This window comes from Columba livia, chromosome 16 (assembly GCF_036013475.1).
Source record: "Columba livia isolate bColLiv1 breed racing homer chromosome 16, bColLiv1.pat.W.v2, whole genome shotgun sequence".
Taxonomy (NCBI): Eukaryota; Metazoa; Chordata; class Aves; order Columbiformes; family Columbidae; genus Columba; species Columba livia.
In genome coordinates, this window is record NC_088617.1 from 11,298,831 (window position 1) to 11,314,736 (window position 15,906).

General features: G+C 39.0%; 1 protein-coding gene across 5 annotated transcripts in view; it reads left to right on the forward strand.

Annotated features, from left to right (window-relative positions):
- LOC102086955 (delphilin) overlaps positions 1–14,478 on the forward strand; it is a 44,842-nt gene extending 30,364 nt beyond the window's left edge. For 2 of the 5 annotated variants that reach the window (XM_065032476.1, XM_065032475.1), the window contains 2 exons: positions 349–432; positions 3,636–14,478. In XM_065032476.1, coding sequence (XP_064888548.1) covers positions 349–432; positions 3,636–3,740 — 189 coding nt within the window. In that variant the 3' untranslated portion in view covers positions 3,741–14,478. The remainder of the gene's footprint in view (positions 1–348; positions 433–3,635) is intronic. The other 3 variants (XR_010466636.1, XR_010466637.1, XR_010466635.1) reach the window with 3 other exon arrangements.
- Positions 14,479–15,906: the final 1,428 nt, after the last annotated feature.

A 15,906-nucleotide genomic window follows, 5' to 3' on the forward strand; every position in this document is an offset into this window, starting at 1 on the left:
AATGTTTACTTCAGATGCAAAAATGCTAGACTATGCCAATTGTGAGTGGAAATTAGGACCGTATGTTGCTTCCCTAGTTCATCAGTTTTAACAGATTTAGGTAGTGCCATTGGATGATACAGTAAAAAATTATCTAACATTGATTTTCCTTTTTTTTTTTTTAAATGTCTTTGACATCTTAATACTTGTAAGGAAATGTGTGTGCTTGATGTATGCTTATCTTTTGTGAAATATGAAATTTTTGTGACATGAAAATTTTGACTTGAATTATCTTGTTTTCACTGCTGTTTGATTTCTGCTTTAATATTATGCTCCTATAACCAATTAAGAAGTTTTATTTTATTACAGGATTTAATTCAGAAATATGAAGGGGATCTATCCCAGCTGTCAAAAAGATGTGATGAAATGAAGAAGCTTTATAGCAACATACTGGTACAAATCATATTAAAATACAATGAAAAGAAATCTGCATTTCTTCAAAGAAAAAAAGAAGGAAGGAAGAAGTGCAAGAAGTTTCCATACTTCCACATGCTTTATAGTTGTACTGCCCACAGAAATGGAAAAAAAAAATCACATCTAACAGTGGTGGTGTGTTTTGAGTGGCTTTTGTTTTTCTTGAGGTCTTGCACACCACTTTTTAGCAAATATCAAAATGAAAAGTAGGTGATCAGGAACTTTATAAATTCAAGGAATTCAACTGTTGAATGTTTTCAACGTGTTACGGAAAACCACATGTTTTCTGGTTCTTACCAGCAATTGTGTTTTTGGCTGGTAGGAGTTTGGGCTGAAGGTTTTTTATAGTGCAAAGGGTATAGTGCAGGATATTGATTTATTTACTGTTATTCAAGTGAGAGGGAGACTGAGGTAGAGATGTTAGTAGTAGCACAGGTCTAAAAATGAGCAGAGAAAGGAAGCTCCATGGGCAGAAGATTTCTGATAGAGGGAACTGTCTCTTCTTTGTTCACCCACACTTGTACTGGAGAAGCACCTAATTTTCTCAATCATTTTGCCTCTGAACAGAAGAAACCCATATCTGTCCAATACACTAGAAAATGCTTTTTTGGGTCAGAGGGTCACACCAGAAGGAATTATAAAAGCTCCACGCTGCACTTTTAAAAAATGTTGCATGTAGATTTCTCATTTAGTACAATGTTCTTGGAGTGCAATAGAAATTCGGGAGATCTCTGCTATGGTAACAGTATGTTCCAGCAGAATAGTCACACAAGAGGTTTTAAGGAAAAGGACAGATTTGCTGAAATGCAGTGCTAATCTCAAACTTGCAGCCTTTCACAAGTGGGGAAAATGGTTCAGTGTAGAGTAATGAGCCAAATTTGTGTGGTAGTGAAAGAGCTAGACAAAGAACTCAGTGCCAAGCCTACAAAAAAGGTTGAATGACTGGGATAAAGCAAGAAGATAAAAAAGGTGGAAAAATACTGTAAATGAGAGAATTAACAATTGAGTTACATGAGTGCAAATGTTGGAAAGTATTCATCAAATTCCAAAAGTGGAGAGGCTTTTGCTGTAATACCTTTGAGGGATGCTTTTTGCATGGGGTATGGAAGAGTTTGACCCATTTTACCTAAAAGTAATCTTTAGAAGGAGTGAGTGCCATGTGGCTGGTCCTGTTTGTGGAGCTGTGTCATGCCCAGTGAGTGCTGAACGTGCCCTCCTGCCTGTGCACGCTCCATCCTAACCCTTGTATTTGTCTCCAGCTGTGTATGTTCAGCCAGGAGATATTGCACATAGATATCTACAGCATCATGTGAGGCTCTTTGCTTTCCTTTCCTGTACTGGAAATTCTCCTCTGAGACTCTTATTTGCATCTGAAGAGGTTTTCATTTTCTGTGTAGCTGGAAGTTTCTTCAGGTTTTAACCCAGCTACTTTATGTCCACCCTCCATCCCCTGGTCCCTTATTCTCTAAAGTTAGGCATGTGATATATTTCTCTCATTTAGAATATATTTTTTTCTTCTGAATAATGTTATTGCCAAGCAGAAATTTTTGCATATTTATGAAGCAGCAAAAACGTAAAGCAAATATAAAATTAGATAGGTGATCAAAGATGAGGCTATCATCTCAACAGCACTGGGAAGGAATAGACCAGCTTACCTGGGGGAGTATCTGATCTGGAAATGTGTTGTAGGTAGCCATGGAAATCATGTTGCACACAAACCAAAAATCCACAGGCCTATCTTTATGATTTTATATTCTGCTTATAAAATCAATAATGACCTTGGCATGAGACATTTCTATGGAATGAACAATAAACTTGGGACAAGTGCCTGTGGTATAGCTGTGGGCTATCAACTTCTCACAGATGGTCATTAGCTCCAGGAAATGCCTCTCTCATTACTGTGTAACTGATGGTGCGCCATGGGTGAGTGGTGAGGCGTGCCAAAGATCAAGGGCTTGGAGCACCCAGGAGGTGCAATTAGGATCACAACAGGCAAAACTATTAATCAGGTGTCACTGGATAAGGTTAAAGTTTTTGCGACTGGCTTATATGTCAGTGGTTTCTTTGACTGTGTTTCTGGTTTCCAGGCACAGGGTTTGCTTCTAAGAACATGTTAGATGATGTTCAGGTGAACATGTACAGATAACAACAGATATCTGCCCAAACCTTCCTGTATTTTTCAGTTGCAATCTGAAATACAACTCCATTGCTGTTCAGCCTTGGGAGGGCTGTATCCCCCAATTACAAAGCTGCTCTCAATTACAGCCAAGACGAGAACTTGTAGCAACACATGAAGACTTAAACTTTTTGATGAAGCCTTCAGAGCATGTTCTCTGGGTTTGTTCTGCTGAATTAGAAAGCTGTTACAGGCAGAGTTACGTTCTTTAACTCATTGGTCCCCTTGAGGAAGAATCTTTGAAAATGATGACAAACCTCTTGAATTAAACCCGAGAAACAGATTTAATATAAAATATCCTTTCCTAGAATGGGAGAACTTCTGTAGAAATGACTTTAGTTAATGCAGGAATCCATCTCCTAGTACTGAGCTTTGCAGTTTGACTGCCTTTCACCTCTTGGGTTATAGCAGAGCAGACACGATGCCAATATTGCTCACGTTGTTTTCAAAACCTTTCCATCTGTTCACCTTTTTCAGGTGATGGAAAGAAGGTAACAGGGGAAGGTAGCTCTTTGAAAAGTTACTTTTTCTCCCCAAAAATGCCGTCTTCCCTATGAATATTTTTGTTTGCAAAGGAAAGTGACAGAAAAGGATAACTTTTTGGCTTGAACATGCTGCTACCATGCCCACCGTGGAATATAAACTATTTCCCTAATGTCTGTGTTTTATTTTCTGAATGGGTTTATCTAACAAACTGCAGAGCCAGGAAGCTTCATGATTTACTGATTTTTCTCCTATTCAGCTGGAGATCTGTAGTCCAGACAGACAGACTGGGTTACCGAGAAACCCAGGTTATTGAGTAATTCAGTGACAACCCCTGGGGCCACTTTTGCTTGGGATGCTTTAGATCTCAGCTTGCTGAAGATTTCGGCCAGCTCTAAGTTTAATAATAATCATAATAGTATTTAACTTTTTGCTTGCTCTTTTAATTTTGTTAAGATCCTAGATATGGTTTAGACTCCTTGGTTTTACTAATGCTAAATATTCTTCTCTTTCAAATTTACAGGTAAAATTTGGGGAGCCACAAGACCTAGACTCTCAAGAACTATTTGGATGGATATCTTCATTCATTAGTGAGTTTAGGAAGGCCTGTGGTGAAGTCATGACATAAGGACAACACAAAACTTATAAGGAGGTGAGGGAGTGAGAAGTCCAGGAAATGATGTTCAAGTCAATTAATTTGAAAGTTTCTCTATTAATAAGTAGCACATAAGCAGTATAGAGTCTGTACAGCAGTATACCTTGATTTTAAGAGATATTCAATTCATAATGTGTAATTTGTAAGTGGTATTTGACCTGTAGGATCATAGATCCCTTATGAGCCCCTCCCTCATTTTCTCTGATATATGTGCTTTTGTAACTTGAGATGCCTGGATACTTAAAGAGGATACACTTTTGACATTTTATAACTTCACTTTCTAATATCGTACTTTGATACCCAGTCTTCTGAGTTTCAACTATTACTTTCAATGAATAAGTTTCAGTATCGTGATCTAATGTTTAATATTTTTGCTGTAGTTTTCTAAATGGTATTTTACAAGTGTTATTAACATGATGAAATGGGAAGCTGTTACCCACAGAGGAGAATATCTATCAAAAACTCTTGTTTGTCTTTCTGCTATTAAAGTGTTGCAGCCTTAGTATGTAATTGAGAAAGCGTCTGTTTTTTATGGCTAATGTAATGTATTCAGGTAAAATACTATAGTAGTCAATCAATATGTGTGATTTGTATTGGCCAGAGAAGAAAAAGAAATATGTGTCATGAGGTGTCTAAGTAATGGATACTGGAGGCAATTATCCATGGTTTTCAATAGAGAAAATACTTCTGTTGCATTTATTTGTTTTTATGTATTTTTAATTAGAATAATTATCCGGAGCTCAAATATGAGAAGAAAAGGAGGCCTATAAATGCAAAGAAAAAATGGATGTGTTCAACATTGAAAGCAGAAAATAGTTCTAGAAAGTCATTGATAAAATTTGGCGTTTTCTCTACCAGTTTTGCAAACAGTGTTATTTTAGAAAAAGTGGTTTACTTGACTTATTTTTGGCCTGACTACCCGGGTCTCACAGCGTTTGGGTTTTGGTAGAAGTGCTGAACTCTCTCCCTGACGTCAGTGCTGAAAGGAGTTAGGACTAACCATCCAAAAGGCTTAAGTACTCGCATCTAAAAATTACATTATTGCAACCCTGCCTCAGCTGGCATATAAAATTCCTCTATAGCTAGCATTTAATTTGCTGTTCTAGATGTGGCCACTGCTGAGGTATTTGGAGAAAGGTCCACCAAAGAGCCCAGGCACTCATCTGCTATGTGCTGCAATACCTGGGTTTTTAGTGCTGGTCATGTCATGTCAGACAGTAAAGCGCGATCACCAGGAATACAGAGACAGTTGGACACTGTCTGGAAAGCAGAAATAAAAGAGGCCCAAAATGTTTTTCTCATTGTGGCCTCAGTACTTTAAAGGGCATCGCAGGCTACAGTTCCTGGGAGCTTATGGCTTCTGATGTGCCATGACTGGCAGCACACCCCTATGTGGAAAGGCAGAAGAGCATTCCTGCAGCTAATGTGGTCATCATAAAATGAAGCAAAGGCTTCATTTCACGTTTCATGTCAACCTCAATAAATCTGCTGCCCTCCATGGATGCTCCCCTGGTCACAAGGGCAGGTGCACGTACCTGTTTCAAAAGAGTGCGCAGGGATCACAAGTGTTCTGTTAAAATTATAGTTGCCACCTCTGTTTTGAGGAGTCACTGAGGGTGTGGAATCCTGCCCCGAAGGATTCAAATTCTCATAACCCTTCTCTTAAGGAAGTACTTTGGCCAAAAGCTGTGCTGAGCAGGCAGCATCTCATTCCTGGCCAGTGAGCGACAGCTTCAGGGAAACGTCTTCAACAGGAGGCATCAGGTATTAAGCAAGTGCGCTGACGAGCAAAGAAACAACTGCTCTTCCAGTTTTTGAGCAGCAAACCTGGCACCAGCTGTGAATGCCAATGGGCCTCACTGCTTAACTTGTCTGCCTTAAATCCATCCCTTATCTTGGAGGATGCCTAAGAAAGACCTTCAAGGAAGAGGTTCAACAAACTATGTATTTAGAATGCTTAATATCATCTTCTATGCACCTACCTATCATACATTATATAGAAACTGTCTCAGGTGAGACAGAGGATGCCTGAACTAGAGCTCTGCATTGCAGCAGCTGTGTGCCCGGTGGGTCCCCTCAGCTCTGTACCACCCGTGTCACTGCCCCCCATGGGCTTGTGCACATCTGCACTAACAAAGTGCATTGTTTTGGCTTCTCAACAGGCTTGTCAGGACTCTGCTTCCAGTTGAGTACCTGCAGCTGTGTTTCTCAGAGGCAAAAAGAATACAATTAAAAAAACAAAGAGCAAAATTGGTATCCCTAATACTTATTTTACAGAAAAATTGTTTACAGAAGCAAATAAACGGATTTGATTTTAATGAGAACGTATTGACTATGTTTGCCCCAAGTCAGCATCAGACCAGTGCCATCTGGTTGACACTGAAGTCAGTGGCATCCATCTAGGTAACAGGAGCTACAGCTTAGATCACTCATTTCTGATTGAAAGAGGAAAATTAAATTGCTTTTAGATTTCTTGCATCTCTATACCACAATACCCTATACAGTGCACATACCTGAACTGTAAATACTTGCGCTTTTCAATAGGTGTTGTTACTGCTCCAAAATCTGAACCATCTTCATTTATATGTGAATCATGTAACATAATCCTGAATACAAGTGCCATTTCCATGGTATCAAGATCCCTGCATCCCTGAACAGCATTCGTGATGGTCATGATAAGTTTCATGTTTTTCTACCATTACCTTAGCTCAGGAGTCCTGGGAAGTCTCTTTCAACTAAATAGTTTTTTCTCTCCTTTTTTTTTTTCCATGACTCACTTTTTTCTCTTAGTCCTTTTTCTCTGTTATTATATCTAACAGCTTGTACTTGTTTTATAGCTCAGCTGGCATGGCCTCTTCCAATTAAAAGTATATTCTACACAGTAGTCAATATATGTGTCTTTGTGTGAATATCCTGGAGCATTAATTTTAAAAATTAATGTCAAAATACCTTCTTGGCAAGAAGTTGTAGCACCTTCAGAGACCATGAAGATTTCCTGTGGAGTGGAATCTTACTGGGGAGACACGTTTCAGTTTTCTTAAGCTGTTTCTTCAGTGCCTGTGAGTCTCTGTGACCTCCTGATCTATATGTAAAAATAAATGAATAGACATTGTTCTCTACCTCACTCTTTTTTTCCTAAGTGTTATTTTGCATAAGACTGTGTTTTTCAGGTCTCTTAGTCAACTGTAGTCCTAAGTTTTAGTGGTATAAGGAGTAATAGTTGCTACGCCTCAACATTTATTTGGAATTATATAGACAAGCTCTAAGTCTACACATGGATTATATCTGTGGAATCCTTCCCTCGCAGCTGATAGTTTTATCCATCAAACCTGTAGTTGCAAAAGTCAAAGAATCAGGTGAGCCTTCTGTTTGTGGAAACTAATACAATTGGGAGCACTACAGGTAGCAACCCATAATAACTGTATTATTTATACATCTGGATTGTTTCCCTACCTAAACTACCATTTGGCATATTATGAAATATGAAAGCTTAGTGATGATATTATATGAGCAGTTCTGCTCATTAAATTTGTCTCAATATTCGGTTGTGTGGAGTAAAGCTATGGGTCAAATGCTGTGCTGATTCTTCTTTCACAGCAGCTCAGCTGTGTCAGAACTGCTTGCTCCAGAAGGAAACAGGGATCTCTTTTGATAGTTTCTTTCCTTAAAATGCACACTACTGGTAGTATGTGCAGCACTTCAGCAAGAGCAGGAGAGAGAATTTCTGGATCCCATAGTAAACATTAATTGTCTCCAGCAAAAATGTGACTGAGAGAAGCCCCACGTCCTGGGCTTGGAGCTCCCCAGACAGAACTCTGGCTTCATCCTCTACCCGATGTCTCTGTGCATTCAAATCTGCCCTGAGAAATGCTGTAGGAAATGGAGCTCATGTAGACACATTTCACAGAGCTGACCTGAGCTCCCAGAGGGGCCGGTCTTACATGCGCACCAGCACTCTCAAGGGTTTTCCGATAATTCAGTTTGAAATGCGAGTATCTGCCCCCAGAGGCAGAAACTTCCCAGGGTTTCCTCCAACCAAAAATGTAGAGAGAGGAGATTATCCGGCACTAGACTTGGCAGAAAAAATTTAACTTCCATAAAGCAACAATTATATCCTAGGACAGTGGCTGAACTTTGTTTTCCAATTTTCATTTTGTTTTCTTTCCTATTTGAACTGCCAGAAGATGAGGCACCAGGCGGAGTGCCCCTGCTCATTTGTGTAAATGAACAGTAAAGCAAAAATAAAAACTGTGGTCACTTGGAAGGTGTTCTATGGATAAAAGCTTTGAAGACTCTTATGTATGCTGGTTTTCCAGATTGAATTAGTGCTTTTTAAATACAAACACCAATTGTAGAAGAAGAATATTGTGTTAGACAAAGTGAATAAAAACATGGGGTCTCTAAAAGGGAACCTGTTGGGTACTCACTGTACAATAACTAAAGCTTGAAAATATCCTTAGAAAATACTCACTCCTGTGCTTAAGAAGTTGCTGCTAATGATGACTCAGAAGAATCGCAAACAAATTTCAAGCTGCTTGACTTAAAGAAGAATATATTAAAAAATTCAAACTGGGGGGCTGCTTTGATGCAGGGCTGAGGTGCTCTGACTCAAAAAGCTCTTAGTGAGATCCTTCTCTGCATCGCTCACAGTAGTTTTGCTGTGGATATTCATAGAACCAATATCTAATTTCCTGCTTTTAAAGACATTTCAGATTGCCAAAATGCTCAACTATTAAATTTTCCCAGCAAGCTAAACGTAAGTATTCATTTTTTTTACTGTTGCGTCTTGCTACCCAAGTAGAATGTACCAGAAATTGAACTGTCTACTCCCAGAGCAACAAAGGGAGAGCCTTTTAATGAAAACTCCAACTCAGACTTGTGCAGGTATGAATACTTCATGCAAATAAGATTCTATTTAACATTAACTTGAGTATTTTACGTCACAGCATATTACTGTAGCTGATGTGACACGTCTAAGAAGCAGACTGCGCTTTCTTGGCTACACTTTGAAATGATTGCAGGGGTTGATAAATGTGCTTAAGCCTTACACTTGCTGCCTGTTTACCGAGGGATGAATTTTGCCCATTGAGGCTATTTTAGGAAAGGACAGTCAGCAGCAATTAAACAACAGAAAACTACAAAGTAGGTAAATATTGCTTTAAGCTCATTTTGCAAATTAGACATTTGAAACAAAAGGTTTCAGATGCTGATTTTAAGTCTCGGGTTGTAATTTAAAAATGCTGCAATGTCTTGAAACATAAATAACTGACACTCTTTTGATTGCACAAGGATAAAAAGCCTAGTGATATATGCTATGGTGATGTCATTTGCTCATGAGCATTGAACTAAAAAAAGAAAATAACCCCAAAGCTTTTGTCCATGAAGTTCAAGTACTGATGAGCATATTTATGCTAAAATCCTTCTTGTAGGTCCTAGAAATTTTCCTGAACAAACTCTATAGGACTTGGCCTGAAATCATGTAATTATAAATAGAAATTTGCTTGACTCAGTTTCAAAGCAGGAACTTTTCTCAGCCAGTAAATAATTCCTAGACAATATCCCGAGTTGCTGTCATTAATGCTTAAATTGAGGTTTGTTATTTGTAATCCTGACACTTAAAACAATCTGATGTCTCACTTTGTCATCAGGAATTAAGCTGATTAGGAAAATTAAAACCAGCCCAAATCCTTTTGATTATGGATTTACTGAACTTGCCCTGCAGAAGGACAACCCGGCTGGGATGACGAGCAGACGGATGCTCCTCTGGCTCTTGCAGCTTCTCACATAGAGGCACCAATTGATTATGCCATATCTGTGCGGGTGTGCTGGGAAAAACAGACATTTCAGGGAATGAAATTTAGAGAAAAAAGAGTTGCGATTCATTTCAATTGCTCCCACCTCTTCCCCTTGGTGCTGCGCAAAAGCTGCTGAGTGTATTGAGCCACTTAGAGAACAGGATGGGCTGGAGATTGGGATGGTCAGTTGGAAGGAGGGAACCGAAGTGCTAATCACTATTTCAAGAAATGTTTGTATATTTTTATATTGAAAATCCACTGGTTAAAATAAAGAACCAGCACTGGTACAGAGGCCAGAGCTCTCGTCTGCCTCCCTTCGGGACAAGGCTGAGAAGCTGGACCCCCTGATTTCTGTGAAAGTGGTGACTGCACTTGGACTTTGGATCCAGTTCTGGGGACCAAACCTGCCGAAGTTATGCAGAGCATGTGTTTTGGGTGTGTAAATCCTTTTTATCAATTTGTCTCTCCCTTTCTGTGAGTGGATTGGCTGTTCTGACACTTTCCTTAAAGGGCTAGAATACATGCAAAAAATAGCTGCTGTGTTAAAGCTTTTTTTATCTGAATCCTTTGAGACTTGGGTAACTGCTTATGAGCATTCACCTCGATGAACTCATCCTGTAGAGAAACTTTGAGCAGCCATAGAGAAAGCTCAAAGCGATTCAGTCAAGTGAAATTTTGTTTACCTGCTGAAAGAGAGCAAATGTTTCAAGCTGAAAATCCCATAGATTAGTTTTGGTGTGATGCTGGGAAGTTGGGCACTGCAAGTTAAGAAATGACTTTTGGAGTCTCAGAGAAGGACACTCGTGCCAAGTCTTTGACCTCAGAGGGATTAGAGAATATTATCAGGTCTTTGGAAGTACTTACTGTTTGGACATTTGTTTAGTTTTCTTTCTGTTTTCCCTAGTATTTTTTAGCTTCATTGGAGAGGAAAAGTGTAAAGAGTTTTAGCAGAATCACAGAATGGTGGAGGCTGGAAGGTCATTTAGTCCAGAGCATGGTGCCCAAGGCCATGTTTCACGTGGTTGTGAATATTTCTGATGATGGAGAAGACAGAGATTTCACAGTTTGTTGGTGAGTTTAACATTTCTAGAATTTATTAGCTGAAGACCACAAGAAAGACAGAATGTAAGATCAGGACCCTCATTTGCTTAAGAAAGTGAGTAAAAAAATGACAATAGATTGTCACTTAGGAAAGATACCTACCAGCTAAGGGAGAGAAATTGGTGTGTTCAATGGGCTTGATTCCTTAGCTGTGAAATTATGCGTTGTTTTCTTACCTGCATCTTTTAAAATAATTCGCTATGACAAAGGTAAATAATAGCTATTTATTGCTCTTGACAGCTTTGCTTGGACAGAGTCAGAAAGATCTGGTTAAAAATTACTCAGTGACATGTCCAGGAAATTATTCAAATTTAATGAAAAAATACTTTTAAATACTTCTTTTTTCCATCCTAGAGGTGTCTGAAGTTTATCTATAGGGGTTCTATATTACATGTAGTTAATTATGCAGTGCTGGGGTCCTCTGGGATGAATTTGCTTTCCTTAGGAAGTTGAGAGGGGATTTGAAGGAGGACTCCTGACCTGGCTCTTGCAGCATTGTGTGTTCCCATGCCCTGGCTGATCACCATCAGCAGTATTGTCTGGTTTGGCCTAATGGTTTGCAGGATACTTTCCGTGAGTCTGGTTTGTGAAGTACCACATATGCTTGCAAATAATAATGAAATGTGCTATTTGTGAGCGGTTATGAGAATTTACCTTTTGGATTAATGGACAAGCCTTGCAGGACACATAGGGAATGTGTTTCATCTTCACACTGCTGGCACAATTTCCAGATTAAGAAAAGATGGAAGGATGAAAGATAGAAGTATTAATTTGGTGCTTCTGTACTGCAGCGGTGATGTATGCACAGCACACGGGTACACCACAAATGTGCTGGCAAGCTCTATAGGGGGTTGAGACTGCTGAAAAATAAGGCTGTATCTAACATGATCTTAATATTTCATTCAGACTTCAGGATCCGTGGATTTTTTTGTCCTTATTCACATGTGATACATCAACAGGGATATTTGGAGGAGTCTCGGATCTGTCCCAGTTGCCAAGGCATTTCTAGAGATTTGGAGAGCTGTGCCCAGCTTTGGAGATTGGCTCTTACGATGTTTATCCTAAAATGAGAGCAGAGAAATGAGCTACTTGAAGGTACCATGCTGTGACTTTTATAAATTTCACAATAGCTTGTGAATGTAGCAGGGCCGTCTGATATGATCCATGCTGCAAGGAGTCTGGAAACTAGTCTGAGCAGCAGATGGATGCCATGAAACTTGGTAAGTTAAAACATGAAACCTACCGTATCTAAAAGGCCAGTCTTTTTCTTCTGTTAAAGTTGGCACATCTCAATAGATGGCACTAAAAGTCCCAAGGCAAAGCTGTTCCCCGTGGCTTCCTCCCTGAATATCATTGCAAGTCTTTCAGTAAATCCACTGTCTTTAAACATCAAACAAGCAATACAATCAATGGACAGTATTCTAATTCACTATCTTAGACACTTCTTTTAATGCAAATTATTCCCTGAGCAACACCATTTTTAGTTTTTTATTGGTCCTTGCTATGAAACCACTCAGTAAGAAATCTATCTGGGACAAATCTTCCTGAGGGGAGGTAATCTGTGTATTGCAATTGATGTCAAAGGAGGTGCACTAAATTACACCACTTCAGGATCTAATTTTTCTGTGGTTTCCTTGACACCAAATTAGCCAACTATATCCACAAAATGTATTCAACAGTTTAAGCTAAATTGATTGCCAGCAGATTGCTGAAAGCTTTGCAAACTCCATCCTGAGTTCACTGTAACCACCTTGCTCAGTGAAATGGGCTCTGGAGCTTGGAGCAAATAACAAACCACGTTCCTTCCCTTTCCCTCCCACTAAAAGGGGAACATTGTCAGATTGTCCTGCCTATTTCTGGTTTTATTCTATTTGGGCAAAAATCACGCTTGCATCATTAAAATGTAATTGAAAAATCTAAGATCATTGCATAGGTCACTGCAGAGCTTTGCAACATTATTTATTTTATAAAATTGCATACATGTATCAGGTAAATTCTTGTTGAAAACAAGAAAAGAACAGTTGTGGGTTTTTTGTTTTGTTTTGGTTTTTCCTGGACATGGTCTGAAATGTGATAGTAAAACAAAAATTAAATTTTACTTTATAACAAGTTATATAGCTGCAAGTACCTGCTATAAAGGCAGTTAATGTATATAAGTTGATTTTATGGTCTTAATCCACCAAAGCCTTGTTTTTACAAGAGGGTTAAACATGTAAATTAGAAAAAGAATTATTGGAAATACTTTGAATCAAGATAAACACAAGAAATATCTAACAATTTGTGGGTAGTCTAGCCAAGATTAATGATGAAATTTACTGGCCTATTGATGTTGCAAACAATTGACTCCTACCTAGTGTCTGTGAGGGAGTAAAAAGAACCTACAGGGTCAAAGCTCTCAGTTTTACACTGATGTAAATCCAGAGTAAGACTATTTGACTCAGTATAACTGTGCAATATTTCTATTGAAGAGTAACTACAGAAACACGCTGCTGTAAGGAGTCACAGAATCTGGCCATGGGCATTTCAGACCCTGATTTGCACTTTGTGCTTGGGCCTGAATTGTGCTCAGGTTTGCAGTATTGACCAAATAGAAGGTTGGGCTGTGTAAGAAATGCTGAATAATGGCTGCAAATGCCAGTGCTGTCAGCACAACTGAGCAGTTTTACCTTCACGCACATGGCAGACATCCTGCTGACTTCATTTTCTTAATCGCCTCTCAAATTCACACAGAATTTTAAAATTTTCTTCCCTAAGATGGCCATCAAAACACAAATCTGCTACAGCGCAGTGTCATGGAAATTCAAAAAGCCCGACAAATATAAGTAGAGAATTGTTTTTCATTGGTTTCCCTGTCCTGTGGCTGCAGAAATTTTTGTAAAAATACTAGAAGATGGAATGGAATGAATAGAGGTACATTAGAAATAGGCAAACATATGGAAAAAACTTACTTAAAAAGCTAAACAAGCTTGGCTTTTAGATTAAAATAAACCAAGGGAAATCTAGGCTTGGTTCTGCATCTGCCTGAATTAAATAGCAAAAACTTGCATTCATTTTAGTCTTTCCAGCAATGCACATATATATGGCTGAAGATTTTATTATATTCCTATAAGATCTCTTTATGTTTTATGCCTAAATAAATGAAGTGAAATTTACTCTATAAAATATTTACAGAATCTTCTTGAGAACCATTAAGATAATTAGCCAGGTGAATTCATTTTGGATTCGGCCACCAAACTGTTTAACTAGCTGAGAGCCACAGGACCAGCTGTCTCAAAGACAAGTTAGTCTGTACAGGAGCCAACAGCCAGATGGAGACGACAGCCAGCTCAATATTTAGCCTGAAAGAATGTCAAAAGATGGTAAAAAGTTTGGCCACTCAGCTCCACAAACACAAATTTGAATCGTCATCAGTTTTCTGCCTTTGAATGGAGTGTTTTTGCCTCCTCTGCACCCGTTCACCTCCTGCGTCCTCCTTAGGGTGAGCTCAGCAAAAAGCCGAGTTGATCAGAACCAGAGCTGGGGGTTTAATCCTGGGAGGAGGTGATGGGTGCTCAGCCAGCTCACTACAAACCTGCGTTCCACACGCAGCAAACAGAAAGCTCAGCTTAACAGAAGGGATATATAATTAGGAGAGAGAAAAAAGAAAAGGAAAGGAAGGAGGGCTCTTGTTACCGAGGGGTTAGTAGAATTCATAAGGCCTCTAGACACAAGCAAGAAGCTCAAAAGCAGGAGAGGAAGTCTGAGGCAGATTATTTCTCCCTTTTGTAAGGCAAAATACTAATTACACAGAGCAAGATGTCTTTTTTTTTTTTTTTTCCAAAGAGATTTGAAATGTATCATACAATATTGATACAGAAATTGTATTTAATGTAGGTTTACAAGCCAAGAGGTAAAAGAAATTGTACATGTAAACATGGTGTTTTTTCCTTATTCTCCCTGCGGCTCTTCCTTTTGTCAGAAAGATGCCTAGCATGCCTGCCTCGCTGCAGAAAGTTCCCTGTGAAAGGGCAAAATACTTCCAACTGGAGACAGTTTTAGGCTTCCATAGTATGTGTCCAGAAAGGAAAAGAAACTGTGAACTTAATCAAACTGAATTTCCATTCTTGAGCATCGTTGCTATTTCTTTTACTCATTTTTCTTTCAAAGGAACTAAAAAAAAAGATCCCTGTTGGAGGGAGCTGGATCAATACTAAGAAATTCTTTGTCAGATAAAATAAGAACAGTCATTAACCTTGCTGCTTATGAATTAAATGCAAACTTCACTTTTCAACTCTTTTCTTTTTTTTCCCCGCAGCATCCTCAGCAAACTTTCCTCATATTGTGCAGCAATTAAAACACAGCCCAACTGCCCAAAACAAATGCTGTTATTAATGACCTTTAAGGTCTTCTCCTGCTACGTGGGTGGGAAAAAAAGGAGGTATTTCACTATATAATTTAGGTATTTTGTTGTCGAGTGCTCTTCGGTCTGTTACTTAAGCGTGGATTTGAGGCTGGATTCTGTATGATATTTATAGATCCAATCTCTCTGGGAGGATCACGCAGATGAAATTGAGGGTCGTACCAGCAGGTCAATGTGTGGGCTTCCCCGCTTCGTTCACGCAGCTGATGGCAGGATCAGCCTCAACAACCCAGTTATCAGCTTGGAAATTATTGATAGCAGGCTCCAGTATCGATATCCGGTCTCCAGTTAAGGACTTGATCCATCACCTCCAAGAATTTGTTTTAGCTGCCACTGTGACTTATTTGAATTGCGATTTGGTGCCATGTCTGAGTAGTCAAAAAAAAAACTTTATCTACAGCATCATTGAGAGTGATGCTTTACTTCTGAATGTCTGAGATGCTAACTTTATTGTAGGTTATATTAATTTAATTTCCAGGAAGAATTCAATTTTTATTTTTGGTTCATCTCTCCTCCCCCCCGCTACTCCTCATGCACTTTCCCTGATGACCTTTATCTTCCTTTCTTTTTCCCAGAGCAGAGGAAATTCATTAGGGTGTCCTTTGTGCTTGTAGGACTTGGATGTTAAATCACAATGGCGGTGTCACATTTTCCTTATCCTGTTATCCTGCTGCCTTCTCTCCATCCTGCAAATGGCTTACTGCTAAGGAAAAGTTTTAATAGTCTTATTCAACTCTTGAATTAATATTGTTGATAAATGTAATCTGAAATCTGAATACCAGTTACCCTCGGGGGAAAAGGATACTTTACTGAACCATAGTGCCTTCCAGTTCCAAGTGTGGAG